Source organism: Eublepharis macularius, chromosome 2, assembly GCF_028583425.1.
Source record: "Eublepharis macularius isolate TG4126 chromosome 2, MPM_Emac_v1.0, whole genome shotgun sequence".
In the NCBI taxonomy this organism is placed as follows: Eukaryota; Metazoa; Chordata; class Lepidosauria; order Squamata; family Eublepharidae; genus Eublepharis; species Eublepharis macularius.
In genome coordinates this window covers 62,768,426-62,786,865 of record NC_072791.1, presented here as the reverse complement: position 1 = coordinate 62,786,865, position 18,440 = coordinate 62,768,426, and the positions used below count along the sequence as shown (strand labels likewise).

At 41.6% G+C, this 18,440-nt stretch overlaps 1 protein-coding gene across 1 annotated transcript in view; it reads right to left on the bottom strand.

The window, feature by feature from the left end:
* Positions 1 to 18,440, bottom strand: part of RYR3 (ryanodine receptor 3) — a 479,585-nt gene that overhangs the window by 87,715 nt on the left and 373,430 nt on the right. Inside the window, exons 73-75 of the mRNA XM_054969918.1 lie at positions 10,979 to 11,038; positions 10,668 to 10,799; positions 9,082 to 9,194 (exon numbers count right to left, since the gene is read on the bottom strand). Of these exons, the coding sequence (XP_054825893.1) occupies positions 9,082 to 9,194; positions 10,668 to 10,799; positions 10,979 to 11,038 (305 nt within the window). The remainder of the gene's footprint in view (positions 1 to 9,081; positions 9,195 to 10,667; positions 10,800 to 10,978; positions 11,039 to 18,440) is intronic.

The window sequence follows — 18,440 nt, the reverse complement described above, 5'->3', positions numbered from 1 at the left end:
ATCCTTTCTGCAAAGGCAGGAAGGTGGGTGATGCTGGTGGCAGCCTACACTACTTATTAGTAGTGCCTGTACTGCCTGCACAGGTAAGGTGTCTCTGAGCAGTGTGGATTCTGTGGAACTGCTGTCTGAATAGCTGTCTGAATAGGGTGCTGAATAGACTGCCATATCTGTGATGGCAGGCTGGGGGTGATGTGGGGGGCAGCCCACAGCTCCCCACGTGGGCCCCTACCTGTCTGCCCACAATCCCTACCCTAGGGGAACCGATACCTCCCCCACAATGGGGGGGGAGGCATCCTCCACCGACTCAATGGCCAGCACGTTAGTCTCTGCTTCTACATGTTAGGGGTGGGCCCCACCTCCCACCCTTGGTTCTCTCCTTCCAACTTTCTAATGATGAGATAACCAAGATATTTATGCAATCCACCTGTCACCTCAATATCCTTGTACACAGTATCTCTCCTGTCAATCCAATACAGGTATTCAATGTATCCATGCATCTCTCTATCCTATACACCTATCCCATACAACTATGCACCTGTCTATCGAGAAACCTATCTATCCCATGTACCTAACCATCCAATGCTCCATGTCCAGCTGGTGTGTTTGGGTGGCAACAGCCTCTGCACCACGCGAGGTGTGAACAGAATTGGCCCCCATGCCATGATGTCCCCATCTGTTGGACATATGTTGGTCTCTCTGACCCACCAGGGTGTGTGTTTGTATGTGCAAGGCCTCCGCATACACCATCATGTCTTGCTGGAGGGTTTTCTTTGCAGACTGTTGCTGGGTCATTTGGTTATGCAGCGGCCACCAACATGACCCACCTTCCGGCCATGCAGAAAGTAGCCTCTGGGAGGCCTGGCGGTCAGGCACATGGGTGGGTGCCGCTGGTGAGTGGCCACACACACCCTTCACCTGGAGGGAAGGTGGCCCGCCACTGCCTCTCTGAGCCTGCCAGGCCACCCAGAGGCCACCAACATGACCCACATTAATAACTTGGCAGAAAGTAGCCTCTGGGAGACCTGGTAGGCAGGCACATGAGGGGCGCCACTGGTGAGTGGCCAAACCCCCGCCCCCTAGAGGGGAGGTGGCCTGCCACTGCCTCCCCAAGCTTGCCAGGCCCTGCGGCCACTGACATGACCCACATTAATGCCTTGGCAGAAAGTAGCCTCTGGGAGGCCTGGCAGGTGAGCCCATGGGGGGTGCCGCTGGTGAGCAGCCGAAACCCCCACTCCCTAGAAGGGAGGCAGCCTACCTTCAAGTCCACTGCTTGTACATGGGGCCAAAGTCAACTAGTGGCTCCAATTGTATCGAATGGGAGTTTCCTGGGGGGGGGGGTCTGATTTGAGAATGTATGACTCCAAGATCCGTATTGCAATCTTGATCAAACTTGAGTGATGGCTGGAGGAGAGCCTGCTGAACAATCCCTGTAAAAAAGGGCTATCTAAGTCCAAAGGGAGCCGTTCTGGCCCCCACGAACAACAAACACCGAACATGTTCATTAATGGGACATGTTCATTACTGTTCGTGTTCATCGACGGCAACAAACAATGAACAGCGTGTTCGGTTCCCCCCCCCCCCCCCGTTCATGCCCATGTCTAGTCATAACACTGCAGCAGTTATAGCAATGACTTCTCAAAGCTCTGGTACTACAGTGGCTCTTTCTCTTGCTTCAGCTTGCTGAATTGTGGCTGCAGGGATCAGAGGGTGAAGAAAACAGGGTCTGTTGGAGTGAGGCAACAACTATGGGCTGCTGGGGAGGCAAAGAGTCTCTGGGTTTTCATATACAAAGAGGCATTGCCTTTATCTTTGTAATGCTGGATTTTGTGTGTGCACATGTACTCTACAGAAAACAAAGTAGCAGCTTAATTTATAGGGGGATAATGTTTGAACTAGCAAATATTTTTGCCCAATATAATATATTTTTATTTTGAAAAACAACAAAAGAGAAAGAAAAAAGGGATTGTATAGCATAATTGTGGGAATCAGAAACGGTTATATATAATAGAATATATAAAACATGAAGTATTTTTCCCTCCCCTCCCCTTAATTAAATGTCTTAAGACACTTTCTATGAAATACAATACTTACTTATATTAAGATACATTTATATCCAACATTTATAAATACAAATTTGATAATTAATTTATTTTACTGATAAATATTCTTATTCTTAATTTTCAGTTACATGATTTAAAAAATCATTTTAATCATTTAATCAAATGATTTAAAAAGCTTTTCATTTTTCCTGAAATTCTAGGATTGACCTATTATGTAAGTTAAGATGTTAATTTTGTCACTGACACATATCTATATAGCTTATTCATCCATTCTGTCAAGCATTCTGCCTTCAATTTTGTTGCATGTACTACTCATGCTGCTGTCACTATATATTTAGTTCACTATGTATTCTTACAATATTACTTGGTAAGATATTTAATAACATATTTTTAGTGTTCAACACAAAGTGAAACTTTAATATTCTTTGCATCTTTGTGTATTTCTATCCAATATTTCCTTGCTTTCTTGCATGTCCACCACATGTGATAAGAATGTTGCACCCATATTTTGACATTTCCAGCACTTTCCGCTATAATCCTTATTAGCTTTTGCGATGTCCTTAGGAGTAATATACCATCTGAAGAATAGTTTATACAAATTCTCCTATAATATTTGACATTCTGTAAATTTGATTTCTTTAGTCCATGAATCTTCCCACTGGCTCATACATATATCTTCTCTGAAGTTTTGCATCCATTTTTTCATACTTCTTTAACTTGTTTTGATTCTGTGGCATATTGCAATAAGATTTTATATACTTTTCCTAATAGGTGTTTTAAAGCTCCTGTGATTAGTTGTTCAAACACTGTTTCCTCTCTTAACTGGCCACCTTCTTTGGATAGTTGATCTTTAAGCTTAGATACCATTTGATAATATGTCAGCCAAGAAATGTTTTTTCTTTGAACTTGAATTTCTTATGTTTTTATTTTTCCTTGTTTATCCATCAAACAGTCATAATTTATATAATCAGTTTGAATTTGAGCCTGATTCATATGAATGAGCTTACGTTCATATAAATGAGAGGAGTAGGGTGATTTTCTTGGTAGACTATGCTCAAAGAAGAGAAGAGTTCCTTTATCAGGGCTAGATACCAAAATAGAGAAGGCTTTTTTATCATTCTAGTCTCCCTCCAAAATGATTGTCCTAGCCAACAATTTTTCCAGCTTCAACATTCAATGTGAGGCTTCTCTGACAATCATGGGCATTTTGCTGGTAATAACAGGTCCTGCACGCAGCTCCTACACATTGTGCAGGTCACACTCTTGATCTGGTATTTTCTTCTTGGCAGATGACTGCAATCTGAGGGTGGAGGAATAGATGATGGTGCCTTTGTCATGGACAGATCATTATTGGCTTGAGTTTAGACTTATAGGAATACCAAGATTTTGCTGGAATGGGCGATGTGTTAAAATGATCTGCCCCCAGAGCCATATGGATTCAAATAGCTTTTGGACAGTTCTAGGAGATCTTCCTGTGGATACAGCTAGTGCTTCTGTTGATGAACTGGTTGATATCTGGACTGGGGAATGACCCAGGTGGTCGACAAAATCACTCCCAGGCACCCTCTCTCAAGTATTAGAGCCCATGTAGCCCCTTCGTTTAATGAGGGGCTACAGATGATGAAAAGACAAGGGAGATAGCTACTCCAACAGCTGAGGAAGACTCAGGATAAATCTGAGAAGACATGGGCAAAAAGCCATTTTAAAATTTACTCTGTGGTGGTGATGGTGGCAAAGAAATAGCTTTCCCACCACCATTTCATCTACACAGTGTAGGCCAGTGTAGTTGTTCTGGGTGGTCAGAGGTCTGTTAGGATCTGGCCTGCAGGAGGATGTGGACTGCTTGGTTCCCTGCTATGACCATTTTGCTTAGCACTTTGCAGATAAAATCTTTTGTATCCATTCCAACTTTGCAATGAAAATATCAGATGCCAGGATGCCAACTGTCCAGTTGTTTGGAACTTGTCCAGTTCTTTGTGGATGTGGACAGGATCCTTGGAGGTTTGAGGCCTACCACCTGCTTATATGACCTTTGCCTTTCCTGGCTAGTTAAATCTGGGGTGGGGGGCAGATTGTCTGCATCTGAGAGGTGGTTAATTCCTCCTTGAGAGAAGGGGTAGTCAGTCACTCCAGCCTGGAAACAAGCTGTGGTGTATCCACTTCTAAAAAAACCTACCCTGGACTCAGGAGATCTCAGAACGTATCAACCAGTCTCAAATGTTCCATCTTTGAATAAGTGGTGGTTGAACAACTTCAAACTTTCTTGGATGAACCAGATAGTTTGAATCCTTTGTAATGTAGTTTAGGCCTGGTTATAGGATTGAAACAACCTTGGTGGCCAGTTGATGACCTGCTCCAGAAGATGGACAGAGGGAGTGTGACTCTTGATTCTCCTGACCTCCAGTGGCTTTTGATATTAATTGATAATTGTATTCTTCTTGTCCACCTTTTGGGGCTGAGATTGGGAGGCACTGTTTTGTGGTGGTTCTGGTCCTGTGTGTGGAGGGATAGGTTTTAGAAGGTGGTGCTGGGGGACTGTTGCTCAGCCCCTTGATCTTTGGCCTGTGGGGTGCTGCAAGGTTCCATCTTGTTCCCTATTCTCTTTGCCATCTACATGAAACCGCTGGGTGACAGCAACCTGAAGTTTGGCCTGGGTTGTCACCAATATGTGCCTGACCCCCAGCTCTATTTCGTGTTTTTTGCCAATCCTAGGGAGGCTGTAAAAACCGTAAACAAATGCCTGGAGGCAGTTTTGGAGTGGATGCAGGCTAATAAATTGAAGCTTAATCCCAACAAGATGGAAGCACTACTGGTGAGTGGAAGGTTTTAAGGTGTCAGCTGTTCTGGATGGGATTGCACCCTTCTTGAAGGAACAAGTCTGGGGGTGTTCTTGGATCCAGGCCTACTACTAGATAAGCAGGTGGCAGCTGGAATGCCTTTTACTGGCTTCAATTGGTTAGTCAGATGCAGCCTTTCCTGGGCAGAAAAGATTAAATTACTGCAATGCATTTTATGTGGAGTTGCCCTTGAAAAGTGTTTGGAAACTTCAACTGGTGCAGAATGCGGGAGCCCGGATGTTGACTGGAACAGATAACAGGGACCATATTATCCAGTCTTGGCCTATCTAAACTGGCTCCCAATATGTTCTTAGGCACAATTCTTTAAAGCACTATATGGCTTGGGAATAGGACCCCCCACTCCCTTATTAACCTACCCAAAATTGCTATCATCTTCTGAGACCAGCTTTGGATGCCCCACCTTCTGAGATTAGGTGGGTGGCAACCCTGGAGAGGACCTTCTTGGTCATGTGACACCAAAATTCTGGTACTATTTCCTCAAGGAGATTTGTCTGTCTCCTTCTTCCATCAGTGGCTGAAGACTTTTTTATCTTGTTTGGCACTCCCTTGGTGATCTGTGTATCCTGCCCAGTGTTCCAATTTTTCTTATGTTTTTGCCTGTGTCTTTTAGCTCTTGTTTTAATTTTTTTAATGATTTGTTTTTGTTGGTTTTAATGGTTTTTAAGATATGTTTTTTTCATTTGTTAGCTGCCTTAGTGGTCCTTATGAAGGCAGAAAGGTGGATTATAAATTCTGTAAAATAAAATAACTGTCTTTCAACATCCAAAATGACAATATGCTTAATTCACAGCCATGTTTCCAAGTACCTCCTTGCTGGCTGTGCTGGCTTTTATCCTTCAGACTGTGGTGCTCAAAACTTCATCACCAGGGCTGCTTACCTAAAGCTTCTCTTTCAAGTTCCAACCCTAATTCCACCAACTTGCCCAGTTACCAGATCAATCTGTCATTCTCTGTGCAAGCATGTTTTGGCAAAAATGTGCTGTATTGTATGACTCAAACAATACCATACCTATTTTTATAAGAATTAATGGCCAGTTTGTTTTGCAATGTTGTTATCCCAGATGTTATAGATCAGAAATATAAGTTTATATTTATATATACTATACAGGTGTCTAACATTTTAAATGTGGTAAACAACCTTCACAGTACTTTAAAAAGGCCCTGTTACAGCAAATACAACTTATATGTGTAGGTTATTGTTTTGCAAACATTACACACCAATTATGCTGTTCTCATTTGTTGTTGCCAGCACTTGTACTCTGTTTGCACATATCATTGAAGACTGACCAATCAGAATCCCTTATGAAATTGTACAAACTCATTTTATGACATCATATTATGGCTGGGAAAGGAGTAAGTGTGTGCATAAGGAAGAGGCTCGCCATTACATTACCGTTAATGTGAGTATGAGCCTGTCATATTGAGTTTTTTCATGTACTTTTTCCAGCCATACACGTTGAAAGGTGCTCAGGAAGAAATTGCTAATTTTGTGTCTGAAGAAAAGCATATAGGTTTAACTAATAATAAATACACGATTTAATTTCAGTAAAGCAGTAAGAGATAAGAAAAGGTCTAAACTTGTAAACTATTTTAGAATCACCATCTCATTCTGTCCTGATGTATATTGCTGTATGAACAAAACAACAAGAATAAGAATATTTTTCTGCATAGGAGTAATTCTAGAAATGCCAAATTCAAGCATATATGTATACTTATATTGTCACAAGAGAAATATAGGGAACTGTTCAAAGCATTATCATATACAGAATTATACATCCCCCGTTGCCATCAAGAATCTTTATGCAAAGTTCCAAATATCATAACAAGCAATGGAAATTTAATTTGTACACAAGACCGTGGTTCACAGTCCTTGTTATTACTCCCTGTGTGGTGTAGCTGTTGGCCCAGGACTGGGAGGAGCCAGGTTCAAATTCCACTGAGACATGAAACTCACTGAGTAATCTTAGGTCAATCTTTTTCTGCTTCACTGGGTTGTTGTAAGGATACAGTTTAGAGCAGAAGAATCCTTTCGCTTAAGTTCCAGTCACTCACATCTGATTCAGTCACTCGGCCACAGGAAGAAGAAATGAGTATGGCCACTGCCACTAAGTTCTAAAATAGGAGTGCCCTCCCTCACACACACTTATGCCACTGCAGCTGGCTCCAGAATGGGCAGCACAACAGGAGAGTGCTTGGGACAGCAAAAGACACTGAGTCGGCCCTACATGCACTTAATTCTTAAAGTTGATGGGCTTAAGAACATACCATCTATAAGTGAGAACTACAATCTTCAGTATTTATAAGACAGAATTTCAGGCATGTTTACTGAGAAGTAATCCTCACTAAGTGCAACATCACAGGCTATAAGTAAATTTATATAGAGCTGCAGCCTGTTTGTTTATCCATTTCTCCAAAATGGCACAGTAAGAAATAAGAAGAATACACTGTAATCCCTTTAAGGGATTTCCTGTCATGAGTAACTAAATAGCCCAGCAGATTTTAAATTGTGATAAACACTGTGGGAGTTTCAAACTAGGAGCTGGGGGAAGCTGAACAAATTCAGATTCAAGTAGAAAAAAGGGCATGCAAAAACATTTGAATGGATTTTAAACACTGAGCAGAATGCTGCAATAACATCAACAATTAAAAATCAAGCAGTTTTCAATAATTATCAGATTTGGAATTCCCAGTTGTCCCAAGTCAATGTAGAAGCTAATATAAATAAACAAACAAAAACAGAAAAAAGATGTCTGCACATAAGGAAACATGGCTACACACAGCTCTTCTTGTAAACAGGCAGGCTTAATCTGAAATAAAGCATCCTGAAAGACATTGGACATGATCCACCCTCTATGATGTGTGCAGTGCTCGCAGATGGACTCCTCACAGGGCACTACAGAGCCCTTTTCCCTTTTTCCTGTTCCCTCGCTGTTGGCCCTTAGTTGGGCATATGCTGTGCCAGGCACTCAGTTATATGCATCACCATTACCTACGATGAGAGATGGGATCTATCTCCTACAGAAGGATCCAGTGGTGACACTCTTCTCTACGGCCACAGGTATAGACTAGCTGATAGCCTATATGTACTTCCTTAAGGACAAACAGGTCTACTGGATCCTTCTATAGCAGTCATGAACAAGGTTCCTATACTGCAAGAATTGACCATGTGCATTGCTGCACATCTTAACACTATGTATGTCAAGATGATGGCTAGAAGGGATGGGGTAAAGGAGGCAGTGTGTAGGAGGGGATTGGCTCATGCCAAACTGTATAGAAACTATGCAAATACAAGTGAAAATGTCGAAAACTAAGGTTGAAATACATTGGAATGTAAGACTACAAGCCTAGACACTGTTAGCATTAGGATTAAGACTTCAAAACAGAGGAAAGATATTATGTACACAGCATCTAATATGGACATATGAAGTGCCTTATTCTGAACCAGACCCTCATTCCATCCCACTCAGTATGGCAGTGGCTCTCCTGGGTCTCAGGCTTCAGTAGATCTTTCACATCACCCTCTACCAACTCCTTTTAACTGGAGCTGCCTGGGATTGAAACTGGCATCTTTCACATGCAAAGCTGATGCTCCATCACTGAGCCACAGCTCCACAGGATCTGGTGCTGGGTGGATGTGGCATGTACCATGCTGTGGGACCAGATGATAGGTTTCCTTCTCATTTCTATTTCCTTCATTATTTATTTACCACATCTTTTCCCCCTTGATTTTTTTCCTTTTTCATTATTATTGATGGCCTAAATATGATAGGCATGATTCACTCTTCCACATGCACAGTCTGACAAGGGATGGATCAGTTTGCTTTATCTATGGAAGAATCTCCCACATTGGGTATACAATAGTATAATATAACAGGATAGCGTGAATAAAGAGGATAGAGTGACTTTGGGATATCAGTGTGTAAATACAAGAATATTTTAGAAGATTCTTGTTTCTTATTTGGAGGACAATCATGTAATCTAGTTCCACTTGAAATGGAAAAATGGAATCTGCAATAACTCTACCGTTAGATTTGAGCCAACGGACTACTTTAAGTAATAGCCTGAATGTCAGTAGAGTTCCACAGAAAACATGTTCAGAATTTCCAGTGCTGTGAAGTTCAATTGTAAAAGTTTCATGTAAAAAGACACAGAAATAAATGTACCTTGGCAAATTGTATAATGGTGCCATTCTGAAACATGCAACAACAGCTCTTTTACGTTGTTTTGACAAGAGTTTGTGCCACACAGCTTTCTTTGATCTTAATGGTTGTTCAACCTATGGAAAAACACCACTATGAATTAGACTACCATAGTTTATTTTATCTGTACTGATTAGTTGTATTTTATTCATTTATTTTTAACACTTTATACCATGCCGCCAGTACTAACATGATGGAATATCACCACAGTTTATAAAAGAACAATAAATTATGAAATACATAAAATCAAACACAATGAAAACTATGCCTAAAGCATCTTATATTAATATACATAAATATAAATAGCAGACTGACATTAATAAAAATCCAACTCAAATTTAGCAGCGGCAACATCAGATCAAAAGTGCCAATGCCAAACTCAAAGGTTAGACTGAGGACTTAATGCTAGCCTTAGTACTGATTTGGATGGTGTCTTCAGTGTCAAGCCAAATAAAAAGAGGAGGCTTCTATTACAGCATCTGAGGTACATCTAGCCCCATCCCAGAAAGTGGCCCTAAGACCAAAGGAGCTATTTGGGTTGGATTTTTTGGTGAATTTTTGACAGTAGATGGGAACACGAATCCACACTATGGTTTTAACCAAAACAGCAAAGGCATCTATCATGTCTGTCAGTGGAAGGCAGCTTGCTGCCATACTCCCATGACCTCTCAAGCACTGTCTGCCATACATCGACAGATTAAAAAATTCAACTGATACTAAATTTAAAAAATTACAATAAGTCAAAAAGACAGCACAGCTCATAGAGATTCTGAAAGCAAGGTCTCCAACTGACTGCAAAAGCAGTCAAAATAGGGCAAAGTTGTGGCTTCTCCCCTGAGCATGCACAAATTAACATAAGCTCAGAAGTGAGGAGGATTTAACACCAAAAAGCTTTAGTTCTAAGAAGTTCTGAATTCAGGTTCTTCACAGGTATGAATCCGATTTGTGTAAAGCACAAAGACCAAGAAGATGTGTCAGTGCAATACAGTATCCTCAATCCCTAAGCCCAAGTGGCAATGCATGGTTGAGAAAACTAAATGCTGATTATAATTCCATAAAATGTGGATTCCCAAAGTAAGTGTTTATGGCTACATGTAGCTTTCAATGTTCACAAATTGTAATTATTGCAGACTGTTAATTTCTTTCTTTTGAGATTATAAAGTTGCCAGCATCTAAATACATGTATTTTGTGATTTATGGGATGACTGCATGATACAAGTGATATAAAGAAAAAATATTATCCTGTAGAGCTCCCCTGTTACTGTGGTATTTCAAGCAGTATTCATTAAATTTCAATATCCACATTTTGACCACACCCCAATAGAGAAATAGGATCCAATCAAGTACATAATTTTAGCATCAGTTATATTTACCAGAGGTTGGATCCAAAAACTTAGATCCTGCTAAGTTAAAGTCTTCCTCCAATGAGCCTTTGGAAGCAATCCATTAAATGTTCAGTAAACGTTTGGTGAAGCAATCTAAAAATGATGTTACAATATACACGAACAAAAAAGGACCCATGTTCTGCTTTTAAGAGTGGTACCCTTCACCTGTTCCAGATGATAGACAGCTGCAGAGATCCTTTGCACACGTTCCACAGTTTTCTCAGGATCAGCAGGCTCCTCAGTTTTCAAGACATCTTTATAGAGATTTAATTGCCATTTCACTGCAGGATCATCTGACTACAAGTCAAACATATATGATTTTGAATGATAAAAATCTGAAAAATATAGCACACTTAATTTAAACTTGAAAAACACTGGAGCATAAGAAAGGAAAAATTCTTCTCTAAACTTTCAAATACGTTAAAGTGGTGACTGGTGCTAGATTTTTTTTGCTGATAGATTTTTTTAAACATTACCTTCTCCTGCAAATGCAAGTTACTGCGTAAGTGTTCTTTGATTTCTTCTTCTGTGTCTTTCTGTGGGAAAATATAAGTATCAGTAAATCTGTGCCATAGATCAAATTAATATACTAAAAATATCCATCTTGCGAATAAATATCTTAGTGAGAACACAAAAAGGAGTCTTGTGGCATCTTCAAGATTAACAGATTTACTGATGCATAACCTTTTGTGGGCTAGAACCTGTTTCATTCATTCAGCAGAAATATTCATGTAAGAGAAAGGGTGGGAGAGAAAAAACAACAATGGGTTAAGAGGCCATGAACTGCAAGAGTTTGTGATATTTCTTTGCAAAATTCACAATTACATACGATAAACACAATGTCCATTGAGAAATGCTCTAACTGATGACAACTTGGACAAGTTAGTTACACCAAGTAGTCTGTACAGTAGCAGGCTAAACCAGGGGGAAGCAGAGGTGGAATTGTGGTGGTGATTCCATCCATCTATCCTGCTGACTGCCGAATTTAAGCGTGTGTTCCTGAAGATGGGTGACCAGGACAGGGTACTGCTCTACTGTCCACCCTGCTGCCTAGCTGTGTCTCTTCCTGGGTGACTTCAACATTTATGCTGGCTAGAGCTCTGCTGACAGAAAACCTGGAGTGAGACTGATTGAAACAGGAACCAGAAGGGTGGGTTGAGTGACCAAGAAAAAATAAAATACAATAATCAGTGTGTAAAGTGATCAGCATTGTAAAGAAAAAATGTTTAAGAGTATAGGAAGCCCTTTTGAGAGCTAGGTTGGAGGCTTCCTTGGCTGGAGAAATTCCCTCCCCCCTTTTGGAGAGGCTTTTCACTTTTGCTAGCAGTAAGTTATGTATGCTCTGTCCTTGAGTCAAGATAAGCTGTTCTTACTAGCTAATTGGTAATTAACTTCACACCTGTAGTTCGGGGTCGTGTGCCAAGAACTGCAGACCTTCCACACGTCCCTTTGCGTACTTGTCAGGTGATGTGGTCAGGTTGGGAGCGGGTGTGGTTAGGCCTGCCTCACTTTGGTTCCAGCTTGAACCAATATAAACCGGCTGTTAACCAACATGGAGAAGCTTATGTTGAGTGTCTACCTTAGACCTCTGCTTATGCCCTTTTGCTTTGTTTCTGGCTCTATTTGTTGAGAAGGACTGAAGCTCCATCTTTTGCCTTGCTGTTTTGTGGGATTTTTGCTTGCTACAACTGAGAAACCAACTTGCTTTGCCTCCTAAGAATTTACTGTGGTATGTAGAGCTTACTGCTGTAGGTTTTTGTTTGTTTGTACTCACTTTTTGTCTCGTGTGTGATAACCCTGCACCTGGAATTAATAAACCTTTATATTTTTATCTTGTGTGGGTTATTAAGACTCTGAAGCCTCACTGCTATAAAACCTTTGTTGAACTCACCCTATGTGTGCTTGAGATCCACCTACCAAACAACTATTCTTTTGCTGTGAACTCTGCCTGTAAGTTTATCCTTGCAAGGTAGACTTTGCTTTGGCTAAATTCCCTAATAGGCTCTGGAGCTTTGCTCCCTAACTCCTTAGCCTAGGGATAGACTGGGGAGCTGGTGGCAGCTTACTTGGTTTGCTATTTGCAACAGGACCTTCCAGGCAGCCTGTGTCCCTTCCCCTGAGCTGGGCTGGGCCCCAGGGGTCTGGAACTCCTTGACATGGTTGGCAGCGGTGTGGGTTTTGTCTAATTACTGACTTGCGGGTCAGAGTTGGACCTTTGAGACTCCAGAGTCAATTGCCTGCTTTGCATGTGCAGTGGTTATTCAGGAGACTCATGTGAGTGTTTGTTATTTTTGACTAGTGCAGTTAGGCATTTGAAAAATGGCTGCAGGAGGAAAAAGCCGTAACCCCTGTGTTAAGAATGAGGATAAAAGCTTTTTCACTATAGATGTTGTTGGAGAGCCAGGCCAAGTTTTGTGGAAAAAGTACAGACCTCGTTTCCCTGTGCCAGACCGAACCTTGAGATCAGAGCGCCAGAGGAAAGATAAGAGATATTTGCCTGCTGTTCGTTCAAGAACACGATTCTTTGACCCTGAGGATGTATCTCCGTGCAACTCTGAGAAAGAGCGAATGTGGAGCCGTATCAGCCCAAGAGGTGAATGGCATGTCGCTGGGAGTGTGCGTTGCAGAAACCTCAGAGGTAATGACCAGAGTGATGTTTGTGGAAGTGAGCTTGAATATGATACTTGGCAGCCCAGGAGACGGCGTAATGTGGAATTCTGGTCAGTGGAAAAGGAGGAAGACCAAAGAGCTGAAAGTCCTAGGAGTTGGACTAACAGAGACACTTCCTCAGTTGAGACCTTTCAAACTGTTGACTGTGTTGGAGAACCAGATGATTGGAGAGCAAACTTTCAGTCTATCCCTGTTGCAACTACTGAAGAGTCTATGCAGTTTGAGGAGCAACAGTGGCTAGACGAGCAGACAGATTTGTTTAGAGAAAATAGAGATCTGGAAACCTCCAAAGTAAAGGCAACTAGTGAAATCCTAGCTGACAGTACATTACTAACTGCCAGAACAGTGGACTGTATTTTGAAGGACATTAAAGCACTTGAAAAGAAAGTTGACTTTTTGTCACAGAGGATGTTGGAAGCTTCAAGAGCAGATAGCCAACGTGTTCCACCTGTTCATCCAAGAACATGTTTTGCTAAGAATGTGAACTTTGCTCTGCCTGATGATACTGTGCAGCTGAAGAGCCGACAGCAGCATTCTGTTGGAGTCAAAAAAGAGGAAAGAGCTGTGAGTCCTAGGAGACGGACAGGCAGAGACGCTTCCTCATTCCAGCATACTAAACCTCGGGATTTATTGCCTTGGGAATTTGACAGGCGCTTATTCCCAGTTTACAGAGATGGCCAAGATGTTATTGCTTTCTTTTCTTTGTATGAGCAGACTTGTCAAGATTTGGGTGTTCCACCTCGTTACTATATGTTGATTCTTCGTTCCCAAGTTACTGGAGCACTAGCTGACCTGTTGGGAAGTTTGCCACCTAGAGCCGTTGGGAACTATGAGGTATTTAAAACTTTGGCATTGCAGAGATTTGCCCTCTGCTCTGAAAGCTACAGAAGGGCATTTAGGAGAGTGGAGTGCAATCAAGAGAACTATTATCTAACTGCTGCTAAACTGGCCCAGAATTTGGATCGCTGGCTTGCTGCAGAAGGAGTTAAAACTTTTGTGCAGCTGAAAGAACTTATTTTGAAAGAGCAGTTTTTTGAACTACTACCAGAAGATCTGGCTGCATTAGTGCAGGACCGAGACCTTGATACCTTGGAACATGCAGCAGAGACTGCCCAAAGAATGAGACTCCACAGACAGGGAGAAAATTCTAAGCCGGCCAGGACTGACCTTGTTCCCCCGGCTGAAGAGACGACCTCCCCCACTGTGGCTGAGAGACGGAGTAAAGAACCGAGACCTGTTGCTGAGTGTGAATTGTTGAAAGCTAAAGAACAGAGAAAGATAAGTCCACCTGTTGTAAGAACTTTACAGACAACAAACACTGACCTCCAGACAGAGAACTGGAAAGGAGAAGCAGCTGTGCTTCAACCTGCTCAAGTTTTAGCTTTTGCTCCATCTGGAAATGTTGCGGCTATGGACTCAAAACCAACTAATTGGGCTCAAATGGAATGTGGGCCTAGAATATGTATGAATTCTATTAGAGTCTGTGGACTGTATGAGGTTCCTTTAAGCCAACTTGACTCAGGTAAAGCCTTAAAAGCTAATTTTTGTCCTTGCCAGTGCAGAGAGAAAGATATTGCCAATGTGCCTGCAACTGAGTCAGTTTCTAAACAAACTGTTGTTATAGCAAATTGTCCTTCTGACTCAGCTAATTTGTCCGAGCTAAACGGCTTGAATTGCTCTAGCCAAAGTGTTGTTGCAGCTGTTAATTTGTCACCTTGCCATGCTGAACCATCTAAGTTACCTCATGGCGACTTTGTGAAGAAACAACTGGAGATGTTTGCCTTAAAGAATACTGGATCTGACCCTTCCTGGGTTGACTGTAAAGATGCAGAAAGCCAAGACAGCCTTGTGTCAGAGTCTACTTTGAAACATCAACTTTATGCTGTCTTAGAGAAACCTACTTTTGTTAGCCATCCTGAAAGAAAAGAGTGTAATACATTTGTTCCTCATCTTACCTGCCAGCTTGTGACTGGAACATGCAATGGATTGCCTGTGTACATCAAATGCAATCCACCAAATGCAGTTTAAAGTTGTAACCATTTTTTTTCCTTTCTGCAATTGTCTTTAATGTACCAGTTGCTGCCCTGTTTTGCTCACTGTAACTAATATTGTTCTTGAATCTCCTACAGGCTGTTTTTAATTTCTTGAATGCATATTTTATTGTTTGCGGGGGGTTTTTTGCCCATATGTGTCCTGTTATGTGCTTAGGGACACGGGTATTGTTGTAAATTGCACCCTCTAACATTTTTTCTTTTGTTTTTTGTTTAAATGAAATTTGGGACTCTACCCAGTAATTTCATTTGTCTAGGGGGAAGGTGTAAAGAAAAAATGTTTAAGAGTATAGGAAGCCCTTTTGAGAGCTAGGTTGGAGGCTTCCTTGGCTGGAGAAATTCCCTCCCCCCTTTTGGAGAGGCTTTTCACTTTTGCTAGCAGTAAGTTATGTATGCTCTGTCCTTGAGTCAAGATAAGCTGTTCTTACTAGCTAATTGGTAATTAACTTCACACCTGTAGTTCGGGGTCGTGTGCCAAGAACTGCAGACCTTCCACACGTCCCTTTGCGTACTTGTCAGGTGATGTGGTCAGGTTGGGAGCGGGTGTGGTTAGGCCTGCCTCACTTTGGTTCCAGCTTGAACCAATATAAACCGGCTGTTAACCAACATGGAGAAGCTTATGTTGAGTGTCTACCTTAGACCTCTGCTTATGCCCTTTTGCTTTGTTTCTGGCTCTATTTGTTGAGAAGGACTGAAGCTCCATCTTTTGCCTTGCTGTTTTGTGGGATTTTTGCTTGCTACAACTGAGAAACCAACTTGCTTTGCCTCCTAAGAATTTACTGTGGTATGTAGAGCTTACTGCTGTAGGTTTTTGTTTGTTTGTACTCACTTTTTGTCTCGTGTGTGATAACCCTGCACCTGGAATTAATAAACCTTTATATTTTTATCTTGTGTGGGTTATTAAGACTCTGAAGCCTCACTGCTATAAAACCTTTGTTGAACTCACCCTATGTGTGCTTGAGATCCACCTACCAAACAACTATTCTTTTGCTGTGAACTCTGCCTGTAAGTTTATCCTTGCAAGGTAGACTTTGCTTTGGCTAAATTCCCTAATAGGCTCTGGAGCTTTGCTCCCTAACTCCTTAGCCTAGGGATAGACTGGGGAGCTGGTGGCAGCTTACTTGGTTTGCTATTTGCAACAGGACCTTCCAGGCAGCCTGTGTCCCTTCCCCTGAGCTGGGCTGGGCCCCAGGGGTCTGGAACTCCTTGACAAGCATGTCTATACACAACTGGAACACTACTCTGGCTCAGGACAGAATGCTACTTTAGTACCACTTCTGTAGAGTGAGGCCACCCAAGAAGATATTTATAACAAGTCCCTCATATTGGGGGTATAAATGTTTCATACTTTTACTACCTGGCCTGAACCAGCAATATTTATATTTTTATATTTATGAGCCACATTTTTTAATATGTGTATATTAACAAAATAGACAACTGAAGAAGGCCCAGCGGGCCAAAACATGTTTGGTCTCAGCGCATGTATTATCAATTCTGTGATTTGGTTCTTTTTTATGTGCAAACAACTGTGTGATTGTGTTACTGGATCTCTAGTTTTCAACTTTGTCGCAAGGTTTTTATCACTTTTACACTGTGTAATAAATAATTATATTTTTAATTTTTTTCTTGGTCACTCAAAACCTTTCTGGTTTCTGACTTGTTAATCCAGTTGGGTTTTCTCCCCCTCTTGTTTCTGTGACAACTGATAGAACACAGCATAGAGTCCACTTTAGATCCTATTCTGTGGCAGTGCCCATGGCAAAAAGGCAATATTTCTTTGCTACCATTGCATCTGCTCATAATCGTCCAGCTGGGCTATTCCATGTGGTTTGGGGGCTTTTACATCATAGCCCCAGGAAACTGGACATGATAGCCTGCTGTGATCAATTTGCTACTTACTTTGTAGACAAAATCTCCCAGATTTGCTCTGAGTTATTTTATTTATTTATTTTATTTGTCATTTATAGCCTTTCTTACCGAGACTCAAGGAAGATTACGTTGTGTGAGATTAGTACAATTAGTAACAAAGACATTTTTCCATACAGTGTCAAGGACATTTCCATAGACAATGCTACAGGATAAATAAATATAGTTTACAAAGACATAGCATTATCAAGGATCCAATACAGAGTTGAAGAATTGCTGAAACAGAACATAATCAATTCTAGGACTGACATTAGACAACATGAAGCACAAGTAGTATATAGGAGTACACATTTAAAGCAACGGATAATATGTAAGGCAACATACGTAGTGGTAAAGTCTATGGTCCTTAATTCATTAGTGAAGCATCTGAGACCCACTCTCTACAATACCGCCCTCCTATCTGAGTAAAAAGCCTTTTTGAATAATTCGGTTTTGCATTGTTTGTGGAAAGCCAGGAGAGTGGAAACTCTCCTGACCTCCTCAGGTAGGCCATTCCATAGGGTAGCGGCCACAACAGACAAAGCTCATGTACAGGCTGCTGTTGATTTTGCCCATATGCAGACTGGCACCCACAACACACCCTGTTCAGATGAGCGAAACTGCTGTTGAGGGACATAGGGAGACGATCACGTAAGTATGCCGGACCAAGGTCGTGAAGAGCTTTGTATGTAATAACCAATACGTTGAATTGAGCACAGTAACTGATAGGTAGTCAATGGAGTGACTTTAGGATAGGAGTGATGTTCATGCTCCTGCTCGCTCCTGCTAACAGTTGAGCTGCAGCATTTTGCACCAATTGGAGCCTCCTAGTTAACTTAGATGGGAGACCAATGTATAGTGCATTACAATAGTTTTACATGTATACCTTTCACCTTGTGGAGCCTGAGGAACTGGGCAAGATCCTTGCAGAGGTGAGACCTACCACCTGTGCTCTCAACTCTTGCCCTTCCTGGCAGATAGAGAGGGATTGGCCAATGAGTAAGGGGATTGGTAAATGCTTCCTTGAGAATGGGAGTTGTGCCACCCATGTTTAAGTAGGCAGTGATTAGAACTATTTTGAAACAGCCCTGCCTGAGGCCTACAATGTTGAAGAACTTCTGGACAATCTCCAGTCTTCCATTTTGGGCAAAATGCTAGAGCAGGTGGTTGCTTTACAGCTCTAGGGGTTCTCGGGAAAAACTGATTTTCTAGACCCATCTGGTTTCAGACTAGGGTTTGAAACTAGGGTTGACAGGAAATTTCTGGAGATTTTATGGGTAAAGCCTGGAAAAGACAGGGTTTGGGGGCAGAG